General features: G+C 47.9%; 1 protein-coding gene across 1 annotated transcript in view; it reads left to right on the top strand.

The window, feature by feature from the left end:
- Nucleotides 1-5,962: 5,962 nt before the first annotated feature.
- The window catches only part of ap5z1 (adaptor related protein complex 5 subunit zeta 1), a gene marked incomplete at its 5' end in the record, with an annotated part of 92,295 nt that continues 70,669 nt past the window's right edge, over nucleotides 5,963-27,588 (top strand). The window contains 7 exons of the mRNA XM_065016952.1: nucleotides 5,963-6,115; nucleotides 6,283-6,457; nucleotides 10,117-10,257; nucleotides 20,021-20,058; nucleotides 23,882-24,044; nucleotides 24,162-24,313; nucleotides 24,462-24,488. Coding sequence (XP_064873024.1) covers nucleotides 5,963-6,115; nucleotides 6,283-6,457; nucleotides 10,117-10,257; nucleotides 20,021-20,058; nucleotides 23,882-24,044; nucleotides 24,162-24,313; nucleotides 24,462-24,488 — 849 coding nt within the window. The remainder of the gene's footprint in view (nucleotides 6,116-6,282; nucleotides 6,458-10,116; nucleotides 10,258-20,020; nucleotides 20,059-23,881; nucleotides 24,045-24,161; nucleotides 24,314-24,461; nucleotides 24,489-27,588) is intronic.

The following is a 27,588-nucleotide window of genomic DNA, read 5'->3' as shown; positions in this document are numbered from 1 at the left end:
GATATGTGGTTGTCCACCTAGCTATCTGAATATACTAACTACTGTGATATGTGGTTGTCCACCTAGCTATCTGAATATACTAACTACTGTGATATGTGGTTGTCTCACCTAGCTATCTGAATATACTAACTACTGTGATATGTGGTTGTCCCACCTAGCTATCTGAATATACTAACTACTGTGATATGTGGTTGTCTCACCTAGCTATCTGAATATACTAACTACTGTGATATGTGGTTGTCCCACCTAGCTATCTGAATATACTAACTACTGTGATATGTGGTTGTCCACCTAGCTATCTGAATATACTAACTACTGTGATATGTGGTTGTCCCACCTAGCTATCTGAATATACTAACTACTGTGATATGTGGTTGTCCCACCTAGCTATCTGAATATACTAACTACTGTGATATGTGGTTGTCCCACCTAGCTATCTGAATATACTAACTACTGTGATATGTGGTTGTCTCACCTAGCTATCTGAATATACTAACTACTGTGATATGTGGTTGTCCACCTAGCTATCTGAATATACTAACTACTGTGATATGTGGTTGTCCCACCTAGCTATCTGAATATATAACTACTGTGATATGTGGTTGTCCACCTAGCTATCTGAATATACTAACTACTGTGATATGTGGTTGTCCACCTAGCTATCTGAATATACTAACTACTGTGATATGTGGTTGTCCCACCTAGCTATCTGAATATACTAACTACTGTGATATGTGGTTGTCCACCTAGCTATCTGAATATACTGTGATATGTGGTTGTCCCACCTAGCTATCTGAATATACTGTGATATGTGGTTGTCCACCTAGCTATCTGAATACTACTGTGATATGTGGTTGTCCACCTAGCTATCTGAATATACTAACTACTGTGATATGTGGTTGTCCACCTAGCTATCTGATATACTAATACTGTGATATGTGGTTGTCCACCTAGCTATCTGAATATACTAACTACTGTGATATGTGGTTGTCCACCTAGCTATCTGAATATACTGTGATATGTGGTTGTCCACCTAGCTATCTGAATATACTAACTACTGTGATATGTGGTTGTCCACCTAGCTATCTGAATATACTGTGATATGTGGTTGTCCACCTAGCTATCTGAATATACTAACTACTGTGATATGTGGTTGTCCACCTAGCTATCTGAATATATAACTACTGTGATATGTGGTTGTCTCACCTAGCTATCTGAATATACTAACTACTGTGATATGTGGTTGTCCACCTAGCTATCTGAATATACTAACTACTGTGATATGTGGTTGTCCACCTAGCTATCTGAATATACTAGCTATCTACTGTGATATGTGGTTGTCCACCTAGCTATCTGAATATACTAACTACTGTGATATGTGGTTGTCCACCTAGCTATCTGAATATACTAACTACTGTGATATGTGGTTGTCCACCTAGCTATCTGAATATACTAACTACTGTGATATGTGGTTGTCCACCTAGCTATCTGATACTAATACTGTGATATGTGGTTGTCCCACCTAGCTATCTGAATATACTAACTACTGTGATATGTGGTTGTCCACCTAGCTATCTGAATATACTAACTACTGTGATATGTGGTTGTCCCACCTAGCTATCTGAATATACTAACTACTGTGATATGTGGTTGTCCCACCTAGCTATCTGAATATACTAACTACTGTGATATGTGGTTGTCTCACCTAGCTATCTGAATATACTAACTACTGTGATATGTGGTTGTCCACCTAGCTATCTGAATATACTAACTACTGTGATATGTGGTTGTCCCACCTAGCTATCTGAATATACTAACTACTGTGATATGTGGTTGTCCCACCTAGCTATCTGAATATACTGTGATATGTGGTTGTCCCACCTAGCTATCTGAATATACTAACTACTGTGATATGTGGTTGTCCACCTAGCTATCTGAATATACTAACTACTGTGATATGTGGTTGTCCACCTAGCTATCTGAATATACTAATACTGTGATATGTGGTTGTCCACCTAGCTATCTGAATATACTAACTACTGTGATATGTGGTTGTCCACCTAGCTATCTGAATATACTGTGATATGTGGTTGTCCACCTAGCTATCTGAATATACTAACTACTGTGATATGTGGTTGTCCCACCTAGCTATCTGAATATACTAACTACTGTGATATGTGGTTGTCCACCTAGCTATCTGAATATACTAACTACTGTGATATGTGGTTGTCCACCTAGCTATCTGAATATACTAACTACTGTGATATGTGGTTGTCCACCTAGCTATCTGAATATACTGTGATATGTGGTTGTCCACCTAGCTATCTGAATATACTACTGTGATATGTGGTTGTCCACCTAGCTATCTGAATATACTGTGATATGTGGTTGTCCACCTAGCTATCTGAATATACTAACTACTGTGATATGTGGTTGTCCACCTAGCTATCTGAATATACTAATACTGTGATATGTGGTTGTCCACCTAGCTATCTGAATATGAATAATATACTGTGATATGTGGTTGTCCACCTAGCTATCTGAATATACTAACTACTGTGATACTGTGATATGTGGTTGTCCACCTAGCTATCTGAATATACTGTGATATGTGGTTGTCCACCTAGCTATCTGAATATACTAACTACTGTGATATGTGGTTGTCCACCTAGCTATCTGAATATACTGTGATATGTGGTTGTCCACCTAGCTATCTGAATATACTAACTACTGTGATATGTGGTTGTCTCACCTAGCTATCTGAATATACTAACTACTGTGATATGTGGTTGTCCACCTAGCTATCTGAATATACTAACTACTGTGATATGTGGTTGTCCACCTAGCTATCTGAATATACTAACTACTGTGATATGTGGTTGTCCACCTAGCTATCTGAATATACTAATACTGTGGTTGTCCACCTAGCTATCTGAATATACTGTGATATGTGGTTGTCCACCTAGCTATCTGAATATACTAACTACTGTGATATGTGGTTGTCCACCTAGCTATCTGAATATACTAACTACTGTGATATGTGGTTGTCTCACCTAGCTATCTGAATATACTAACTACTGTGATATGTGGTTGTCCACCTAGCTATCTGAATATACTAACTACTGTGATATGTGGTTGTCCACCTAGCTATCTGAATATACTAACTACTGTGATATGTGGTTGTCCACCTAGCTATCTGAATATACTAACTACTGTGATATGTGGTTGTCCCACCTAGCTATCTGAATATACTAACTACTGTGATATGTGGTTGTCCACCCAGCTATCTGAATATACTAACTACTGTGATATGTGGTTGTCCCACCTAGCTATCTGAATATACTAACTACTGTGATATGTGGTTGTCCCACCTAGCTATCTGAATATACTAACTACTGTGATATGTGGTTGTCCCACCTAGCTATCTGAATATACTAACTACTGTGATATGTGGTTGTCCCACCTAGCTATCTGAATATACTAACTACTGTGATATGTGGTTGTCCCACCTAGCTATCTGAATATACTAACTACTGTGATATGTGGTTGTCCACCTAGCTATCTGAATATACTGTGATATGTGGTTGTCCACCTAGCTATCTGAATATACTGTGATATGTGGTTGTCTCACCTAGCTATCTGAATATACTAACTACTGTGATATGTGGTTGTCCCACCTAGCTATCTGAATATACTAACTACTGTGATATGTGGTTGTCCACCTAGCTATCTGAATATACTAACTACTGTGATATGTGGTTGTCTCACCTAGCTATCTGAATAATAACTACTGTGATATGTGGTTGTCCACCTAGCTATCTGAATATACTAACTACTGTGATATGTGGTTGTCCACCTAGCTATCTGAATAACTACTACTGTGATATGTGGTTGTCCACCTAGCTATCTGAATATACTAACTACTGTGATATGTGGTTGTCCACCTAGCTATCTGAATATACTGTGATATGTGGTTGTCCACCTAGCTATCTGAATATACTAACTACTGTGATATGTGGTTGTCCACCTAGCTATCTGAATATACTGTGATATGTGGTTGTCCACCTAGCTATCTGAATATACTAACTACTGTGATATGTGGTTGTCCACCTAGCTATCTGAATATACTAACTACTGTGATATGTGGTTGTCCACCTAGCTATCTGAATATACTAACTACTGTGATATGTGGTTGTCCACCTAGCTATCTGAATATACTGTGATATGTGGTTGTCCACCTAGCTATCTGAATATACTAACTACTGTGATATGTGGTTGTCCACCTAGCTATCTGAATATACTGTGATATGTGGTTGTCCACCTAGCTATCTGATATATACTGTGATATGTGGTTGTCCACCTAGCTATCTGAATATACTGTGATATGTGGTTGTCCACCTAGCTATCTGAATACTAACTACTGTGATATGTGGTTGTCCACCTAGCTATCTGAATATACTAACTACTGTGATATGTGGTTGTCCACCTAGCTATCTGAATAATAACTACTGTGATATGTGGTTGTCCACCTAGCTATCTGAATATATAACTACTGTGATATGTGGTTGTCCACCTAGCTATCTGAATATACTAACTACTGTGATATGTGGTTGTCTCACCTAGCTATCTGAATATACTAACTACTGTGATATGTGGTTGTCCACCTAGCTATCTGAATATACTAACTACTGTGATATGTGGTTGTCCACCTAGCTATCTGAATATACTAACTACTGTGATATGTGGTTGTCCACCTAGCTATCTGAATATACTAACTACTGTGATATGTGGTTGTCCACCTAGCTATCTGAATATACTAACTACTGTGATATGTGGTTGTCCACCTAGCTATCTGAATATACTAACTACTGTGATATGTGGTTGTCCCACCTAGCTATCTGAATATACTAACTACTGTGATGATATGTGGTTGTCCACCTAGCTATCTGAATATACTAACTACTGTGATATGTGGTTGTCCCACCTAGCTATCTGAATATACTAACTACTGTGATATGTGGTTGTCCACCTAGCTATCTGAATATACTAACTACTGTGATATGTGGTTGTCCCACCTAGCTATCTGAATATACTAACTACTGTGATATGTGGTTGTCCCACCTAGCTATCTGAATATACTAACTACTGTGATATGTGGTTGTCCACCTAGCTATCTGAATAACTACTGTGATATGTGGTTGTCCACCTAGCTATCTGAATATACTGTGATATGTGGTTGTCCCACCTAGCTATCTGAATATACTAACTACTGTGATATGTGGTTGTCCCACCTAGCTATCTGAATATACTAACTACTGTGATATGTGGTTGTCCACCTAGCTATCTGAATATACTAACTACTGTGATATGTGGTTGTCCACCTAGCTATCTGAATATACTAACTACTGTGATATGTGGTTGTCTCACCTAGCTATCTGAATATACTGTGATATGTGGTTGTCCACCTAGCTATCTGAATATACTAACTACTGTGATATGTGGTTGTCCACCTAGCTATCTGAATATACTGTGATATGTGGTTGTCCACCTAGCTATCTGAATATACTAACTACTGTGATATGTGGTTGTCCACCTAGCTATCTGAATATACTGTGATATGTGGTTGTCCACCTAGCTATCTGAATATACTAACTACTGTGATATGTGGTTGTCCACCTAGCTATCTGAATATACTGTGATATGTGGTTGTCCCACCTAGCTATCTGAATATACTAACTACTGTGATATGTGGTTGTCCACCTAGCTATCTGAATATACTAACTACTGTGATATGTGGTTGTCCCACCTAGCTATCTGAATATACTAACTACTGTGATATGTGGTTGTCCACCTAGCTATCTGAATATACTAACTACTGTGATATGTGGTTGTCTTAACATGTTAATGTAACTAAGTCTCTCTGGATAAGAACGTCTGCTAACTGACTAAAGTGTGTGTGTGTGTGTGTGTGTGTGTGTGTGTGTGTGTGTGTGTGTGTGTAGATCATGTGACCCTGCTCAGTAAGAGGCTTGTCGATTGGCTGCGCTACGCCAGTGTTCAGCAGGGAGGTGTGGCTTCCTCAGGAGGGTTTTTCACTGGCCCTCGAATACGTCAGGTGACCTCTAATAAACCAATCAAATCACTGCATATGTTTACATGCAGAACTGTAATGAAACATCTGGATGTTCTGAATGTCTTTTCTAAATTGTGTGTGTGTGTGTGTGTGTGTGTGTGTGTGTGTGTGTGTGTGTGTGGTGTGTGTGTGTGTGTGTGTGTGTGTAGCCGGGGCCAGTGGTGGAGCTGGACGGCTGTGTGTGTGGTGATTTCTTCACAGTGCTGTGTGTCAGCCAAGCCTTCTCAGACGACCAATGGATGAACCTCTACAGTTTCTCTCTGCTACGCCATTGGCTGATCACATACCACAATGTAACGGATGGCAACAACAGCACAGACGCAGGTGTGTGGGGGGAGGTTCCATTGAGATGTGAATGGGGGTTATATTAGGTTGTACCAACAGCACAGACGCAGGTGTGTGTGGGGGAGGTTCCATTGAGATGTGAATGGGGGTTATATTAGGTTGTACCAACAGCACAGACGCAGGTGTGTGTGGGGGGGGGTTCCATTGAGATGTGAATGGGGGTTATATTAGGTTGTACCAACAGCACAGACGCAGGTGTGTGTGTGTGTGTGTGTGTGTGTGGGGGGGGTTATATTAGGTTGTACCTCTGGTCTGCCAGCTCAGTCTCTCTTTCTTCCATGGTAAGGTGTCTAGCTGACTGATTGGCTAGCTGACTGACTGACTGTACTGGCTGTCTAGCTGACTGATTGGCTGGCTGGCTAGCTGACTGGCTGGCTGGCTAGCTGACTGATTGGCAGACTGATTAGCTGGCTGGCTAGCTGACTGACTCACATGCTGGTTGACTGTTTCCTGGCTGGCTGGCTGACTGTGTGCTGGTTGACTGACTGACTGTACTGACTGTCTAGCTGACTGATTGGCAGACTGATTAGCTGGCTGGCTAGCTGACTGACTCACATGCTGGCTGACTGTTTCCTGGCTGGCTGGCTGACTGTGTGCTGGCTGACTGACTGACTGTACTGACTGTCTAGCTGACTGATTGGCAGACTGATTAGCTGGCTGGCTAGCTGACTGACTCACATGCTGGCTGACTGTTTCCTGGCTGGCTGACTGTGTGCTGGCTGACTGACTGACTGTACTGGCTGACTGTACTGGCTGACTGTACTGGCTGGCTGTACTAGCTGACTGTACTGGCTGACTACTGGCTGACTGTACTGGCTGGCTGACTGTACTGGCTGGCTGACTACTGGCTGGCTGTACTGGCTGACTATACTGGCTGGCTGTACTGGCTGACTGTACTGGCTGGCTGTACTGGCTGACTGTACTGGCTGGCTGTACTGGCTGACTGTACTGGCTGGCTGTACTGGCTGACTGTACTGGCTGGCTGACTGTACTGGCTGACTGTACTGGCTGACTGTACTGGCTGGCTGACTGTACTGGCTGGCTGACTGTACTGGCTGGCTGACTGTACTGGCTGACTGTACTGGCTGGCTGACTGTACTGGCTGACTGTACTGGCTGGCTGACTGTACTGGCTGACTGTACTGGCTGGCTGACTGTACTGGCTGGCTGACTACTGGCTGGCTGTACTGGCTGACTATACTGGCTGGCTGTACTGGCTGACTGTACTGGCTGGCTGTACTGGCTGACTGTACTGGCTGACTGTACTGGCTGACTGTACTGGCTGGCTGTACTGGCTGGCTGACTACTGGCTGGCTGTACTGGCTGACTATACTGGCTGGCTGTACTGGCTGACTGTACTGGCTGGCTGTACTGGCTGACTGTACTGGCTGACTGTACTGGCTGGCTGTACTGGCTGACTGTACTGGCTGACTGTACTGGCTGGCTGACTGTACTGGCTGGCTGACTACTGGCTGACTGTACTGGCTGGCTGACTGTACTGGCTGGCTGACTGTACTGGCTGACTGTACTGGCTGGCTGACTGTACTGGCTGACTGTACTGGCTGGCTGACTGTACTGGCTGACTGTACTGGCTGGCTGACTGTACTGGCTGACTGTACTGGCTGACTGTACTGGCTGGCTGACTGTACTGGCTGACTGTACTGGCTGACTGTACTGGCTGACTGCTGGCTGACTGACTACTGACTGGCTGACTGTGCTGGCTGACTGTACTGGCTGACTGTACTGGCTGACTGTACTGGCTGACTGTACTGGCTGACTGTCTGTACTGGCTGACTGTACTGACTGTCTGTACTGGCTGACTGTACTGGCTGACTGTACTGGCTGGCTGACTGTACTGGCTGACTGTACTGGCTGACTGTACTGGCTGACTGTACTGGCTGACTGACGACTGTACTGGCTGACTGTACTGGCTGGCTGACTGTACTGACTGACTGACTGTACTGGCTGACTGTACTGGCTGACTGTACTGGCTGGCTGACTGTACTGGCTGGCTGACTGTACTGACTGACTGACTGTACTGGCTGATTGTACTGGCTGACTGTACTGGCTGACTGTACTGGCTGACATCATTTACATTTACATTACATTTAAGTCATTTAGCAGACGCTCTTATCCAGAGCGACTTACAAATTGGTGCTTTCACCTTATGACATCCAGTGGAACAGCCACTTTACAATAGTGCATCTAGGTCTTTTAAGGGGGGGGGAGAAGGATTACTTTATCCTATCCTAGGTATTCCTTAAAGAGGTGGGGTTTCAGGTGTCTCCGGAAGGTGGTGATTGACTCCGCTGTCCTGGCGTCGTGAGGGAGTTTGTTCCACCATTGGGGGGCTGACTGACTGGCTTACTGACTGGCTGACTGTACTGGCTGGCTGTACTGGCTGACTGTACTGGCTGACTGTGCTGACTGTACTGGCTGACTGTACTGGCTGGCTGACTGTACTGACTGACTGACTGTACTGACTGACTGACTGTACTGGCTGGCTGACTGTACTGACTGACTGACTATACTAACTGGCTGACTGTACTGGCTGGCTGACTGTACTGGCTGACTGTACTGGCTGGCTGACTGTACTGGCTGACTGTACTGGCTGACTGTACTGGCTGGCTGACTGTACTGGCTGACTGTACTGGCTGACTGTACTGTACTGGCTGACTGTACTGGCTGGCTGACTGTACTGGCTGGCTGACTGTACTGGCTGGCTGACTGTACTGGCTGACTGTACTGTACTGGCTGACTGTACTGGCTGACTGTACTGGCTGACTACTGGCTGACTGTACTGGCTGACTGACTGTACTGGCTGGCTGACTGTACTGGCTGGCTGACTGTACTGGCTGACTGTACTGGCTGACTGTACTGGCTGGCTGACTGTACTGGCTGACTGTACTGGCTGGCTGACTGTACTGACTGGCTGACTGTACTGGCTGACTGTACTGGCTGACTGTACTGGCTGACTGTACTGGCTGGCTGACTGTACTGACTGACTGACTGTACTGGCTGACTGTACTGGCTGACTGTACTGGCTGACTGTACTGGCTGACTGTACTGGCTGACTGTACTGGCTGGCTGACTGTACTGACTGACTGACTGTACTGGCTGACTGTACTGGCTGACTGTACTGGCTGACTGTACTGGCTGACTACTTACTGACTGACTGTACTGGCTGACTGTACTGGCTGACTGTACTGGCTGGCTGACTGTACTGGCTGACTACTGACTGACTGTACTGGCTGACTGTACTGGCTGACTGTACTGGCTGACTGTACTTACTGGCTGGCTGTACTGTACTGACTGACTGTACTGGCTGACTGTACTGGCTGACTGTACTGGCTGGCTGTACTGTACTGACTGACTGTACTGGCTGACTGTACTGACTGACTGTACTGGCTGACTACTGGCTGACTGTACTGACTGACTGACTGTACTGGCTGACTACTGGCTGACTGTACTGGCTGACTGACTACTGACTGTACTGTACTGGCTGACTGTACTGGCTGACTACTACATGTAAACATGTCATGGATCTGTTCCATTGGTGTTAAGCTCATTTTACAGTGTGTTGCTTTAACTGGTTAGTCCACCCCTGACCTCTAACCCTTGACCCCTCTGTGGCCCCAGATGACAGGTCGGAGGTGGACGGCTCATTGGTTTCCATGGTATCAGCCACGTCGTCCTCCAGCAGACTCCTTCCGCCTAAAGAACGTCTGAGAGAGAAGAGTTTCCAGTACTGCCAACGCCTCATAGAACAGAGTGACCGCAGTATGTACCCTACACCCTAACCCCTACACTACTGCCTCATAGAACAGAGTGACCGCAGTATGTACCCTACACCCTAACCCCTACACTACTGCCTCATAGAACAGAGTGGCCGCAGTATGTACCCTACACCCTAACCCCTACACTACTGCCTCAAAGAACAGAGTGACCGCAGTATGTACCCTACACCCTAACCCCTACACTACTGCCTCATAGAACAGAGTGACCGCAGTATGTACCCTACACCCTAACCCTTACACTACTGCCTCATAGAACAGAGTGACCGCAGTATGTACCCTACACCCTAACCCCTACACTACTGCCTCATAGAACAGAGTGACCGCAGTATGTACCCTACACCCTAACCCCTACACTACTGCCTCAAAGAACAGAGTGACCGCAGTATGTACCCTACACCCTAACCCCTACACTACTGCCTCAAAGAACAGAGTGGCCGCAGTATGTACCCTACACCCTAACCCCTACACTACTGCCTCATAGAACAGAGTGACCGCAGTATGTACCCTACACCCTAACCACTACACTACTGCCTCAAAGAACAGAGTGACCGCAGTATGTACCCTACACCCTAACCCCTACACTACTGCCTCATAGAACAGAGTGGCCGCAGTATGTACCCTACACCCTAACCCCTACACTACTGCCTCATAGAACAGAGTGGCCGCAGTATGTACCCTACACCCATAGAACAGAGTGACCGCAGTATGTACCCTACACCCTAACCCCTACACTACTGCCTCATAGAACAGAGTGACCGCAGTATGTACCCTACACCCTAACCCCTACACTACTGCCTCAAAGAACAGAGTGGCCGCAGTATGTACCCTACACCCTAACCCCTACACTACTGCCTCAAAGAACAGAGTGACCGCAGTATGTACCCTACACCCTAACCCCTACACTACTGCCTCAAAGAACAGAGTGGCCGCAGTATGTACCCTACACCCTAACCCCTACACTACTGCCTCATAGAACAGAGTGGCCGCAGTATGTACCCTACACCCTAACCCCTACACTACTGCCTCATAGAACAGAGTGACCGCAGTATGTACCCTACCCCCTACACTACTGTATGGACCCTAACCCCTACACTACTGCCTCTTAGAACAGAGTGACCGCAGTATGTACCCTACACCCATAGAACAGAGTGACCGCAGTATGTACCCTACACCCTAATCCCTACACTACTGCCTCATAGAACAGAGTGACCGCAGTATGTACCCTACACCCTAACCCCTACACTACTGCCTCATAGAACAGAGTGGCCGCAGTATGTACCCTACACCCTAACCCCTACACTACTGCCTCATAGAACAGAGTGGCCGCAGTATGTACCCTACACCCTAACCCCTACACTACTGCCTCATAGAATAGAGTGACCGCAGTATGTACCCTACACCCTAACCCCTACACTACTGCCTCATAGAACAGAGTGACCGCAGTATGTACCCTACACCCTAACCCCTACACTACGGCCTCATAGAACAGTGTGACCGCAGTATGTACCCTACACCCATAGAACAGAGTGGCCGCAGTATGTACCCTACACCCTAACCCCTACACTACTGCCTCATAGAACAGAGTGACCGCAGTATGTACCCTACCCCCTACACTACTGTATGGACCCTAACCCCTACACTACTGCCTCATAGAACAGAGTGACCGCAGTATGTACCCTACACCCATAGAACAGAGTGGCCGCAGTATGTACCCTACACCCTAACCCCTACACTACTGCCTCAAAGAACAGAGTGACCCCAATATATACCCTACACCCTAACCCCTACACTACTGCCTCATAGAACAGAGTGACCGCAATATGTACCCTACACCCATAGAACAGAGTGGCCGCAGTATGTACCCTACACCCTAACCCCTATACTACAGTATGGACCCTAACCCCTACACTACAGCATGGACCCTAACCCCTACACTACAGCAGGGACCCTAACCCCTACACTACAGTATGGACCCTAACCCCTACACTACAGTATGGACCCTAACCCCTACACTACAGTATGGACCCTAACCCCTATACTACAGTATGGACCCTAACCCCTACACTACAGCATGGACCCTAACCCCTATACTACAGTATGGACCCTAACCCTACACTACAGTATGGACCCTAACCCCTACACTACAGTATGGACCCTAACCCCTACACTACAGTATGGACCCTAACCCCTATAACAGTATGGACCCTAACCCCTACACTACAGCATGGACCCTAACCCCTACACTACAGCATGGACCCTACCCCCTACACTACAGTATGGACCCTAACCCCTACACTACAGTATGGACCCTAACCCCTACACTACAGTATGGACCCTAACCCCTACACTACAGTATGGACCCTAACCCCTACACTACAGTATGGACCCTAACCCCTACACTACAGCATGGACCCTAACCCCTACACTACAGCATGGACCCTAACCCCTACACTACAGCATGGACCCTAACCCCTACACTACAGCATGGACCCTAACCCCTACACTACAGCATGGACCCTAACCCCTACACTACAGCATGGACCCTAACCCCTACACTACAGTATGGACCCTAACCCCTACACTACAGTATGGACCCTAACCCCTATACTACAGTATGGACCCTAACCCCTACACTACAGCATGGACCCTAACCCCTACACTACAGCATGGACCCTAACCCCTACACTACAGCATGGACCCTAACCCCTACACTACAGCATGGACCCTAACCCCTACACTACAGCATGGACCCTAACCCCTATACTACAGTATGGACCCTAACCCCTACACTACAGCATGGACCCTAACCCCTACACTACAGTATGGACGCTAACCCCTACACTACAGTATGGACCCTAACCCCTACACTACTGCCTCAAAGAACAGAGTGGCCGCAGTATGTACCCTACACCCTAACCCCTACACTACTGCCTCAAAGAACAGAGTGACCGCAGTATGTACCCTACACCCTAACCCCTACACTACTGCCTCAAAGAACAGAGTGGCCGCAGTATGTACCCTACACCCTAACCCCTACACTACTGCCTCATAGAACAGAGTGGCCGCAGTATGTACCCTACACCCTAACCCCTACACTACTGCCTCATAGAACAGAGTGACCGCAGTATGTACCCTACCCCCTACACTACTGTATGGACCCTAACCCCTACACTACTGCCTCTTAGAACAGAGTGAGCAGTATGTACCCTACACCCATAGAACAGAGTGACAGTATGTACCCTACACCCTAATCCCTACACTACTGCCTCATAGAACAGAGTGACCGCAGTATGTACCCTACACCCTAACCCCTACACTACTGCCTCATAGAACAGAGTGGCCGCAGTATGTACCCTACACCCTAACCCCTACACTACTGCCTCATAGAACAGAGTGGCCGCAGTATGTACCCTACACCCTAACCCCTACACTACTGCCTCATAGAATAGAGTGACCGCAGTATGTACCCTACACCCTAACCCCTACACTACTGCCTCATAGAACAGAGTGACCGCAGTATGTACCCTACACCCTAACCCTACACTACGGCCTCATAGAACAGTGTGACCGCAGTATGTACCCTACACCCATAGAACAGAGTGGCCGCAGTATGTACCCTACACCCTAACCCCTACACTACTGCCTCATAGAACAGAGTGACCGCAGTATGTACCCTACCCCCTACACTACTGTATGGACCCTAACCCCTACACTACTGCCTCATAGAACAGAGTGACCGCAGTATGTACCCTACACCCATAGAACAGAGTGGCTACAGTATGTACCCTACACCCTAACCCCTACACTACTGCCTCAAAGAACAGAGTGACCCAATATATACCCTACACCCTAACCCCTACACTACTGCCTCATAGAACAGAGTGACCGCAATATGTACCCTACACCCATAGAACAGAGTGGCCGCAGTATGTACCCTACACCCTAACCCCTATACTACAGTATGGACCCTAACCCCTACACTACAGCATGGACCCTAACCCCTACACTACAGCAGGGACCCTAACCCCTACACTACAGTATGGACCCTAACCCCTACACTACAGTATGGACCCTAACCCCTACACTACAGTATGGACCCTAACCCCTATACTACAGTATGGACCCTAACCCCTACACTACAGCATGGACCCTAACCCCTATACTACAGTATGGACCCTAACCCTACACTACAGTATGGACCCTAACCCCTACACTACAGTATGGACCCTAACCCCTACACTACAGTATGGACCCTAACCCCTATACTACAGTATGGACCCTAACCCCTACACTACAGCATGGACCCTAACCCCTACACTACAGCATGGACCCTACCCCCTACACTACAGTATGGACCCTAACCCCTACACTACAGTATGGACCCTAACCCCTACACTACAGTATGGACCCTAACCCCTACACTACAGTATGGACCCTAACCCCTACACTACAGTATGGACCCTAACCCCTACACTACAGCATGGACCCTAACCCCTACACTACAGCATGGACCCTAACCCCTACACTACAGCATGGACCCTAACCCCTACACTACAGCATGGACCCTAACCCCTACACTACAGCATGGACCCTAACCCCTACACTACAGCATGGACCCTAACCCCTACACTACAGTATGGACCCTAACCCCTACACTACAGTATGGACCCTAACCCCTATACTACAGTATGGACCCTAACCCCTACACTACAGCATGGACCCTAACCCCTACACTACAGCATGGACCCTAACCCCTACACTACAGCATGGACCCTAACCCCTACACTACAGCATGGACCCTAACCCCTACACTACAGCATGGACCCTAACCCCTATACTACAGTATGGACCCTAACCCCTACACTACAGCATGGACCCTAACCCCTACACTACAGTATGGACGCTAACCCCTACACTACAGTATGGACCCTAACCCCTACACTACAGCGTGGACCCTAACCCCTACACTACAGCGTGGACCCTAACCCCTACACTACAGCGTGGACCATAACCCCTACACTACAGCGTGGACCATAACCCCTACACTACAGCGTGGACCCTAACCCCTACACTACAGTATGGACCCTAACCCCTACACTACAGTATGGACCCTAACCCCTACACTACAGTATGGACCCTAACCCCTACACTACAGTATGGACCCTAACCCCTACACTACAGCATGGACCCTACCCCCTACACTACAGTATGGACCCTAACCCCTACACTACAGCATGGACCCTAACCCCTACACTACAGTATGGACCCTAACCCCTACACTACAGTATGGACCCTAACCCCTACACTACAGCATGGACCCTAACCCCTACACTACAGCATGGACCCTAACCCCTACACTACAGCATGGACCCTAACCCCTACACTACAGCATGGACCCTAACCCCTACACTACAGCATGGACCCTAACCCCTACACTACAGCATGGACCCTAACCCCTACACTACAGCATGGACCCTAACCCCTACACTACAGCATGGACCCTAACCCCTACACTACAGTCTGGACCCTAACCCCTACACTACAGCATGGACCCTAACCCCTATACTACAGTATGGACCCTAACCCCTACACTACAGCATGGACCCTAACCCCTACACTACAGCATGGACCCTAACCCCTACACTACAGCATGGACCCTAACCCCTACAGTACAGTATGGACCCTAACCCCTACACTACAGTATGGACCCTAACCCCTACACTACAGCATGGACCCTAACCCCTACACTACAGCATGGACCCTAACCCCTACACTACAGTATGGACCCTAACCCCTACACTACAGTATGGACCCTAACCCCTACACTACAGTATGGACCCTAACCCCTACACTACAGTATGGACCCTAACCCCTACACTACAGCATGGACCCTAACCCCTACACTACAGCATGGACCCTAACCCCTACACTACAGTATGGACGCTAACCCCTACACTACAGTATGGACCCTAACCCCTACACTACAGCATGGACCCTAACCCCTACACTACAGCATGGACCCTAACCCCTACACTACAGCATGGACCCTAACCCCTACACTACAGCATGGACCCTAACCCCTACACTACAGCATGGACCCTAACCCCTACACTACAGCATGGACCCTAACCCCTACACTACAGCATGGACCCTACCCCCTACACTACAGTATGGACCCTAACCCCTACACTACAGTATGGACCCTAACCCCTACACTACAGCATGGACCCTAACCCCTACACTACAGCATGGACCCTAACCCCTACACTACAGTATGGACCCTAACCCCTACACTACAGCATGGACCCTAACCCCTACACTACAGCATGGACCCTAACCCCTACACTACAGCATGGACCCTAACCCCTACACTACAGTATGGACCCTAACCCCTACACTACAGTATGGACCCTAACCCCTACACTACAGCATGGACCCTAACCCCTACACTACAGCATGGACCCTAACCCCTACACTACAGTATGGACCCTAACCCCTACACTACAGCATGGACCCTAACCCCTACACTACAGTATGGACCCTAACCCCTACACTACAGCGTGGACCCTAACCCCTACACTACAGTATGGACGCTAACCCCTACACTACAGCATGGACCCTAACCCCTACACTACAGTATGGACGCTAACCCCTACACTACAGCATGGACCCTAACCCCTACACTACAGTGTGGACGCTAACCCCTACACTACAGCGTGGACCCTAACCCCTACACTACAGTATGGACGCTAACCCCTACACTACAGCATGGACCCTAACCCCTACACTACAGTATGGACGCTAACCCCTACACTACAGTATGGACCCTAACCCCTACACTACAGTATGGACCCTAACCCCTACACTACAGCATGGACCCTAACCCCTACACTACAGCATGGACCCTAACCCCTACACTACAGCATGGACCCTATCCCCTACACTACAGCATGGACCCTAACCCCTACACTACAGTATGGACCCTAACCCCTACACTACAGTATGGACCCTAACCCCTACACTACAGTGTGGACCCTAACCCCTACACTACAGTATGGACCCTAACCCCTACACTACAGTATGGACCCTAACCCCTACACTACAGTATGGACCCTAACCCCTACACTACAGTATGGACCCTAACCCCTACACTACAGCATGGACCCTACCCCTACACTACAGTATGGACCCTAACCCCTACACTACAGTATGGACCCTAACCCCTACACTACAGTATGGACCCTAACCCCTACACTACAGCATGGACCCTAACCCCTACACTACAGCATGGACCCTAACCCCTACACTACAGCATGGACCCTAACCCCTACACTACAGCATGGACCCTAACCCCTACACTACAGCATGGACCCTAACCCCTACACTACAGTCTGGACCCTAACCCCTACACTACAGCATGGACCCTAACCCCTACACTACAGCATGGACCCTAACCCCTACACTACAGTCTGGACCCTAACCCCTACACTACAGCATGGACCCTAACCCCTATACTACAGTATGGACCCTAACCCCTACACTACAGCATGGACCCTAACCCCTACACTACAGCATGGACCCTAACCCCTACACTACAGCATGGACCCTAACCCCTACAGTACAGTATGGACCCTAACCCCTACACTACAGTATGGACCCTAACCCCTACACTACAGCATGGACCCTAACCCCTACACTACAGCATGGACCCTAACCCCTACACTACAGTATGGACCCTAACCCCTACACTACAGTATGGACCCTAACCCCTACACTACAGTATGGACCCTAACCCCTACACTACAGTATGGACCCTAACCCCTACACTACAGTATGGACCCTAACCCCTACACTACAGCATGGACCCTAACCCCTACACTACAGTATGGACGCTAACCCCTACACTACAGTATGGACCCTAACCCCTACACTACAGCATGGACCCTAACCCCTACACTACAGCATGGACCCTAACCCCTACACTACAGCATGGACCCTAACCCCTACACTACAGCATGGACCCTAACCCCTACACTACAGTATGGACGCTAACCCCTACACTACAGTATGGACCCTAACCCCTACACTACAGCATGGACCCTAACCCCTACACTACAGCATGGACCCTAACCCCTACACTACAGCATGGACCCTAACCCCTACACTACAGTATGGACCCTAACCCCTATACTACAGTATGGACCCTAACCCCTACACTACAGTATGGACGCTAACCCCTACACTACAGCATGGACCCTAACCCCTACACTACAGTATGGACGCTAACCCCTACACTACAGCATGGACCCTAACCCCTACACTACAGCATGGACCCTAACCCCTACACTACAGCATGGACGCTAACCCCTACACTACAGCATGGACCCTAACCCCTACACTACAGCATGGACCCTAACCCCTACACTACAGTATGGACGCTAACCCCTACACTACAGTATGGACCCTAACCCCTACACTACAGCATGGACCCTAACCCCTACACTACAGTATGGACCCTAACCCCTACACTACAGCATGGACCCTAACCCCTACACTACAGTGTGGACCCTAACCCCTACACTACAGTATGGACCCTAACCCCTACACTACAGCATGGACCCTAACCCCTATACTACAGTATGGACCCTAACCCCTACACTACAGTATGGACCCTAACCCCTACACTACAGTATGGACCCTAACCCCTACACTACAGTATGGACCCTAACCCCTACACTACAGTATGGACCCTAACCCCTACACTACAGCATGGACCCTAACCCCTACACTACAGTATGGACGCTAACCCCTACACTACAGCATGGACCCTAACCCCTACACTACAGTATGGACCCTAACCCCTACACTACAGTATGGACCCTAACCCCTACACTACAGTATGGACCCTAACCCCTACACTACAGTATGGACCCTAACCCCTACACTACAGCATGGACCCTAACCCCTACACTACAGTATGGACGCTAACCCCTACACTACAGTATGGACCCTAACCCCTACACTACAGCATGGACCCTAACCCCTACACTACAGCATGGACGCTAACCCCTACATGGGGGTTGAATCTGTAAATCCCAGTGTCCCTGTGTTGAATCTGTAAATCCCAGTGTCCCAGTGTTGAATCTGTAAATCCTGTGTTAACCCCTAACCCTGTGTTAACCCCTAACCCTGTGTTAACCCCTAACCCTGTGTTAACCCCTAACCCTGTGTTAACCCCTAACCCTGTGTTAACCCCTAACCCAGTGTTAACCCCTAACCCAGTGTTAACCCCTAACCCTGTGTTAACCCCTAACCCTGTGTTAACCCCTAACCCTGTGTTAACCCCTAACCCAGTGTTAACCCCTAACCCAGTGTTAACCCCTAACCCTGTGTTAACCCCTAACCCTGTGTTAACCCCTAACCCTGTGTTAACCCTAACCCTGTGTTAACCCCTAACCCTGTGTTAACCCCTAACCCTGTGTTAACCCCTAACCCTGTGTTAACCCCTAACCCAGTGTTAACCCCTAACCCAGTGTTAACCCCTAACCCAGTGTTAACCCTAACCCAGTGTTAACCCTAACCCTGTGTTAACCCCTAACCCAGTGTTAACCCCTAACCCAGTGTTAACCCCTAACCCAGTGTTAACCCCTAACCCAGTGTTAACCCCTAACCCAGTGTTAACCCCTAACCCTGTGTTAACCCCTAACCCAGTGTTGAACAGTAAAGACTGTTTTCTTCTGTTTCAGAGGCGCTGAAGAGAACAGACACAGAGCTACAGAAAGCAGTGAGCTACAACCCCTACAATCACTTACAGTTATACTGCTGTAGTAACCCTGTCCCCTACAATCACACACAGTTATACTGCTGTAGTAACCCTGTCATACTGCTGTAGTAACCCTGTCCCCTACAATCACACACAGTTATACTGCTGTAGTAACCCAGTTATACTGCTGTAGTAACCCAGTTATACTGCTGTAGTAACCCTGTCATACTGCTGTAGTAACCCTGTCCCCTACAATCACACACAGTCATACTGCTGTAGTAACCCTGTCATACTGCTGTAGTAACCCTGTCCCCTACAATCACACAGTTATACTGCTGTAGTAACCCTGTCCCCTACAATCACACACAGTTATACTGCTGTAGTAACCCTGTCCCCTACAATCACACACAGTTATACTGCTGTAGTAACCCAGTTATACTGCTGTAGTAACCCTGTCCCCTACAATCACACACAGTTATACTGCTGTAGTAACCCTGTCATACTGCTGTAGTAACCCTGTCCCCTACAATCACACACAGTTATACTGCTGTAGTAACCCTGTCCCCTACAATCACACACAGTTATACTGCTGTAGTAACCCTGTCCCCTACAATCACACACAGTTATACTGCTGTAGTAACCCTGTCCCCTACAATCACACACAGTTATACTGCTGTAGTAACCCTGTTATACTGCTGTAGTAACCCTGTCATACTGCTGTAGTAACCCTGTCCCCTACAATCACACACAGTCATACTGCTGTAGTAACCCTGTCCCCTACAATCACACACAGTTATACTGCTGTAGTAACCCTGTCCCCTACAATCACACACAGTTATACTGCTGTAGTAACCCTGTCCCCTACAATCACACACAGTTATACTGCTGTAGTAACCCTGTCCCCTACAATCACACACAGTTATACTGCTGTAGTAACCCTGTCCCCTACAATCACACACAGTTATACTGCTGTAGTAACCCTGTCCCCTACAATCACACACAGTTATACTGCTGTAGTAACCCTGTCATACTGCTGTAGTAACCCTGTCCCCTACAATCACACACAGTTATACTGCTGTAGTAACCCTGTCATACTGCTGTAGTAACCCTGTCATACTGCTGTAGTAACCCTGTCCCCTACAATCACACACAGTTATACTGCTGTAGTAACCCTGTCCCCTACAATCACACACAGTTATACTGCTGTAGTAACCCTGTCCCCTACAATCACACACAGTTATACTGCTGTAGTAACCCTGTCATACTGCTGTAGTAACCCTGTCCCCTACAATCACACAGTTATACTGCTGTAGTAACCCTGTCCCCTACAATCACACAGTTATACTGCTGTAGTAACCCTGTCCCCTACAATCACACAGTTATACTGCTGTAGTAACCCTGTCCCCTACAATCACACACAGTTATACTGCTGTAGTAACCCTGTCATACTGCTGTAGTAACCCTGTCCCCTACAATCACACACAGTTATACTGCTGTAGTAACCCTGTCCCCTACAATCACACACAGTTATACTGCTGTAGTAACCCTGTCCCCTACAATCACACACAGTTATACTGCTGTAGTAACCCTGTCCCCTACAATCACACACAGTTATACTGCTGTAGTAACCCAGTTATACTGCTGTAGTAACCCTGTCCCCTACAATCACACACAGTTATACTGCTGTAGTAACCCTGTCATACTGCTGTAGTAACCCTGTCATACTGCTGTAGTAACCCTGTCATACTGCTGTAGTAACCCTGTCATACTGCTGTAGTAACCCTGTCCCCTACAATCACACACAGTTATACTGCTGTAGTAACCCTATCATACTGCTGTAGTAACCCTGTCATACTGCTGTAGTAACCCTGTCATACTGCTGTAGTAACCCTGTCCCCTACAATCACACACAGTTATACTGCTGTAGTAACCCTATCATACTGCTGTAGTAACCCTGTCATACTGCTGTAGTAACCCTGTCATACTGCTGTAGTAACCCTGTCATACTGCTGTAGTAACCCTGTCCCCTACAATCACACACAGTTATACTGCTGTAGTAACCCTGTCCCCTACAATCACACACAGTTATACTGCTGTAGTAACCCAGTTATACTGCTGTAGTAACCCTGTCCCCTACAATCACACACAGTTATACTGCTGTAGTAACCCTATCATACTGCTGTAGTAACCCTGTCATACTGCTGTAGTAACCCTGTCATACTGCTGTAGTAACCCTGTTATACTGCTGTAGTAACCCTGTCCCCTACAATCACACACAGTTATACTGCTGTAGTAACCCTATCATACTGCTGTAGTAACCCTGTCATACTGCTGTAGTAACCCTGTCATACTGCTGTAGTAACCCTGTCCCCTACAATCACACAGTCATACTGCTGTAGTAACCCTGTCATACTGCTGTAGTAACCCTGTCATACTGCTGTAGTAACCCTGTCATACTGCTGTAGTAACCCTGTTATACTGCTGTCGTAACCCTGTCATACTGCTGTAGTAACCCTGTCATACTGCTGTAGTAACCCTGTTATACTGCTGTAGTAACCCTGTCATACTGCTGTAGTAACCCTGTCATACTGCTGTAGTAACCCTGTCCCCTACAATCACACACAGTTATACTGCTGTAGTAACCCTATCATACTGCTGTAGTAACCCTGTCATACTGCTGTAGTAACCCTGTCATACTGCTGTAGTAACCCTGTCCCCTACAATCACACAGTCATACTGCTGTAGTAACCCTGTCATACTGCTGTAGTAACCCTGTCATACTGCTGTAGTAACCTGTCATACTGCTGTAGTAACCCTGTCATACTGCTGTAGTAACCCTGTCATACTGCTGTAGTAACCCTGTTATACTGCTGTAGTAACCCTGTCATACTGCTGTAGTAACCCTATCATACTGCTGTAGTAACCCTGTCATACTGCTGTAGTAACCCTGTCATACTGCTGTAGTAACCCTGTCATACTGCTGTAGTAACCCTGTCATACTGCTGTAGTAACCCTGTCATACTGCTGTAGTAACCCTGTTATACTGCTGTAGTAACCCTGTCATACTGCTGTAGTAACCCTGTCATACTGCTGTAGTAACCCTGCCATACTGCTGTAGTAACCCTGTCATACTGCTGTAGTAACCCTGTCATACTGCTGTAGTAACCCTGTTATATTGCTGTAGTGACCCTGTTCCCTACAATCACACAGTCATACTGCTGTAGTAACCCTGTCATACTGCTGTAGTAACCCTGTTATACCTGTTATACTGCTGTAGTAACCCTGTCATACTGCTGTAGTAACCCTGTCATACTGCTGTAGTAACCCTGTTATACTGCTGTAGTAACCCTGTCATACTGCTGTAGTAACCCTGTCATACTGCTGTAGTAACCCTGTCATACTGCTGTAGTAACCCTGTCATACTGCTGTAGTAACCCTGTCATACTGCTGTAGTAACTAACCCTGTCATACTGCTGTAGTAACCCTGTCATACTGCTGTAGTAACCCTGTCATACTGCTGTAGTAACCCTGTTATACTGCTGTAGTAACCCTGTTATACTGCTCTAGTAACCCTGTCATACTGCTGTAGTAACCATGTCATACTGCTGTAGTAACCCTGTCATACTGCTGTAGTAACCCTGTCATACTGCTGTAGTAACCCTGTCATACTGCTGTAGTAACCCTGTCATACTGCTGTAGTAACCCTGTCATACTGCTGTAGTAACCCTGTCATACTGCTGTAGTAACCCTGTTATACCTGTTATACTGCTGTAGTAACCCTGTCCTCTCTCTCTCGTGTGTGTGTGTGTGTGTGTGTGTGTGTGTGTGTGTGTGTGTGTGTCAGTGCTTGGTGGAGGCCGTGCGTATCCTGGACGGTGTGTGTGTGGAGGACGCAGGGTGTGTGTATCGTGCGTTCCCGTGTGTTAAGTCACTGTTCGGCCGTCTGAACTCTGACCTGTCCTGCAGCAGAGTCCTCCTGCCCATCGCTCAGTTCTACCTGAACCACGGTGAGGAGGTGTGTGTGTGCACATGTGGAGGATAGAGCTAGTGTGTGTGTGTGTGCACGTGTGGAGGATAGAGCTCGTGTGTACTTACTGTGTTTGTGTGTGTGTGTGTGTGTGTAGGGGAGACTGCAGCGGTGGACAGTGAGTGTGTGTGGAGGTGTGTGTTTGGTGTTCTCCCAGCAGAGTGTTTCAACGACCCCTATCTGGCCCACGAGACGCTGTCCTTCATCAGAGCCAATCAGCTGCAGCTCCACTCCTCTGTACCACTGTACACACTACTTCCCTAGCCTGCTCAAGGTAACACACTACTTCCCTAGCCTGCTCAAGGTAACCCACTACTTCCCTAGCCTGCTCAAGGTAACCCACTACTTCCCTAGCCTGCTCAAGGTAACCCACTACTTCCCTAGCCTGCTCAAGGTAACCCACTACTTCCCTAACCTGCTCAAGGTAACACACTACTTCCCTAGCCTGCTCAAGGTAACACACTACTTCCCTAGCCTGCTCAAGGTAACACACTACTTCCCTAGCCTGCTCAAGGTAACACACTACTTCCCTAGCCTGCTCAAGGTAACACACTACTTCCCTAGCCTGCTCAAGGTAACACACTACTTCCCTAGCCTGCTCAAGGTAACACACTACTTCCCTAGCCTGCTCAAGGTAACACACTACTTCCCTAGCCTGCTCAAGGTAACACACTACTTCCCTAGCCTGCTCAAGGTAACACACTACTTCCCTAGCCTGCTCAAGGTAACACACTACTTCCCTAGCCTGCTCAAGGTAACACACTACTTCCCTAGCCTGCTCAAGGTAACCCACTACTTCCCTAGCCTGCTCAAGGTAACACACACTACTTCCCTAGCCTGCTCAAGGTAACACACTACTTCCCTAGCCTGCTCAAGGTAACCCACTACTTCCTAGCCTGCTCAAGGTAACACACTACTTCCCTAGCCTGCTCAAGGTAACACACTACTTCCCTAGCCTGCTCAAGGTAACACACTACTTCCCTAGCCTGCTCAAGGTAACACACTACTTCCCTAGCCTGCTCAAGGTAACACACTACTTCCTAGCCTGCTCAAGGTAACACACTACTTCCCTAGCCTGCTCAAGGTAACACACTACTTCCCTAGCCTGCTCAAGGTAACACACTACTTCCCTAGCCTGCTCAAGGTTACACACACCTTTTCCCTAGCCTGCTCAAGGTAACACACTACTTCCCTAGCCTGCTCAAGGTAACACACTACTTCCCTAGCCTGCTCAAGGTTACACACACCATTTCCCTAGCCTGCTCAAGGTAACACACTACTTCCCTAGCCTGCTCAAGGTAACACACTACTTCCCTAGCCTGCTCAAGGTACACACACTTTTCCCTAGCCTGCTCAAGGTAACACACTACTTCCCTAGCCTGCTCAAGGTAACACCTTTCCTAGCCTGCTCAAGGTACACACTACTTCCCTAGCCTGCTCAAGGTAACACACTACTTCCCTAGCCTGCTCAAGGTAACACACTACTTCCCTAGCCTGCTCAAGGTAACACACTACTTCCCTAGCCTGCTCAAGGTAACACACTACTTCCCTAGCCTGCTCAAGGTAACACACTACTTCCCTAGCCTGCTCAAGGTAACACACTACTTCCCTAGCCTGCTCAAGGTAACACACTACTTCCCTAGCCTGCTCAAGGTAACACACTACTTCCCTAGCCTGCTCAAGGTAACACACTACTTCCCTAGCCTGCTCAAGGTAACACACTACTTCCCTAGCCTGCTCAAGGTAACACACTACTTCCCTAGCCTGCTCAAGGTTACACACACCTTTCCCTAGCCTGCTCAAGGTAACACACTACTTCCCTAGCCTGCTCAAGGTAACACACTACTTCCCTAGCCTGCTCAAGGTTACACACACCATTTCCCTAGCCTGCTCAAGGTAACACACTACTTCCCTAGCCTGCTCAAGGTAACACACTACTTCCTAGCCTGCTCAAGGTAACACACTACTTCCCTAGCCTGCTCAAGGTAACTCACTACTTCCCTAGCCTGCTCAAGGTAACACACTACTTCCCTAGCCTGCTCAAGGTAACACACTACTTCCCTAGCCTGCTCAAGGTAACACACTACTTCCCTAGCCTGCTCAAGGTAACCCACTACTTCCCTAGCCTGCTCAAGGTAACACACTACTCCCTAGCCTGCTCAAGTTCTGTATGTAACACACACTACTTCCCTAGCCTGCTCAAGGTAACACACTACTTCCCTAGCCTGCTCAAGGTAACCCACTACTTCCTAGCCTGCTCAAGGTAACACACTACTTCCTAGCCTGCTCAAGGTAACACACTACTTCCCTAGCCTGCTCAAGGTAACACACTACTTCCCTAGCCTGCTCAAGGTAACACACATCACATCACGCCGGGTTCTAGTCTGGTATCTGACGCCGGGTTCTTGTAGTTATTAGTTCCTAGCGTGGGACAGTCCAGGCCTGGTATCTGACTATGTGATGTGATGTAGTTCCTAGCGTGGGACAGTCCAGGCCTGGTATCTGACTATGTGATGTGATGTAGTTCCTAGCGTGGGACAGTCCAGGCCTGGTATATGACTATGTGATGTGTTGTAGTTCCTAGCGTGGGACAGTCCAGGCCTGGTATCTGACTATGTGATGTGTTGTAGTTCCTAGCGTGGGACAGTCCAGGCCAGGTATCTGACTATGTGTTGTAGTTCCTAGCGTGGGACAGTCCAGGCCTGGTATCTGACTATGTGTTGTAGTTCCTAGCGTGGGACAGTCCAGGCCAGGTATCTGACTATGTGTTGTAGTTCCTAGCGTGGGACAGTCCAGGCCTGGTATCTGACTATGTGTTGTAGTTCCTAGCGTGGGACAGTCCAGGCCTGGTATCTGACTATGTGTTGTAGTTCCTAGCGTGGGACAGTCCAGGCCTGGTATCTGACTATGTGATGTGTTGTAGTTCCTAGCGTGGGACAGTCCAGGCCTGGTATCTGACTATGTGTTGTAGTTCCTAGCGTGGGACAGTCCAGGCCTGGTATCTGACTATGTGTTGTAGTTCCTAGCGTGGGACAGTCCAGGCCTAGTATCTGACTATGTGATGTGATGTAGTTCCTAGCGTGGGACAGTCCAGGCCTGGTATCTGACTATGTGATGTGTTGTAGTTCCTAGCGTGGGACAGTCCAGGCCTGGTATCTGACTATGTGATGTGTTGTAGTTCCTAGCGTGGGACAGTCCAGGCCTGGTATCTGACTATGTGTTGTAGTTCCTAGCGTGGGACAGTCCAGGCCTGGTATCTGACTATGTGTTGTAGTTCCTAGCGTGGGACAGTCCAGGCCTGGTATCTGACTATGTGATGTGTTGTAGTTCCTAGCGTGGGACAGTCCAGGCCAGGTATCTGACTATGTGTTGTAGTTTCTAGCGTGGGACAGTCCAGGCCTGGTATCTGACTATGTGTTGTAGTTCCTAGCGTGGGACAGTCCAGGCCTGGGATCTGACTATGTGTTGTAGTTTCTAGCGTGGGACAGTCCAGGCCTGGTATCTGACTATGTGATGTAGTTCCT

This window comes from Oncorhynchus nerka, unplaced genomic scaffold (genome assembly GCF_034236695.1).
Source record: "Oncorhynchus nerka isolate Pitt River unplaced genomic scaffold, Oner_Uvic_2.0 unplaced_scaffold_720, whole genome shotgun sequence".
NCBI lineage: Eukaryota > Metazoa > Chordata > Actinopteri > Salmoniformes > Salmonidae > Oncorhynchus > Oncorhynchus nerka.
Note: the sequence above shows the minus strand (reverse complement) of the source record. Positions and strands in the feature narration are given on the sequence as shown.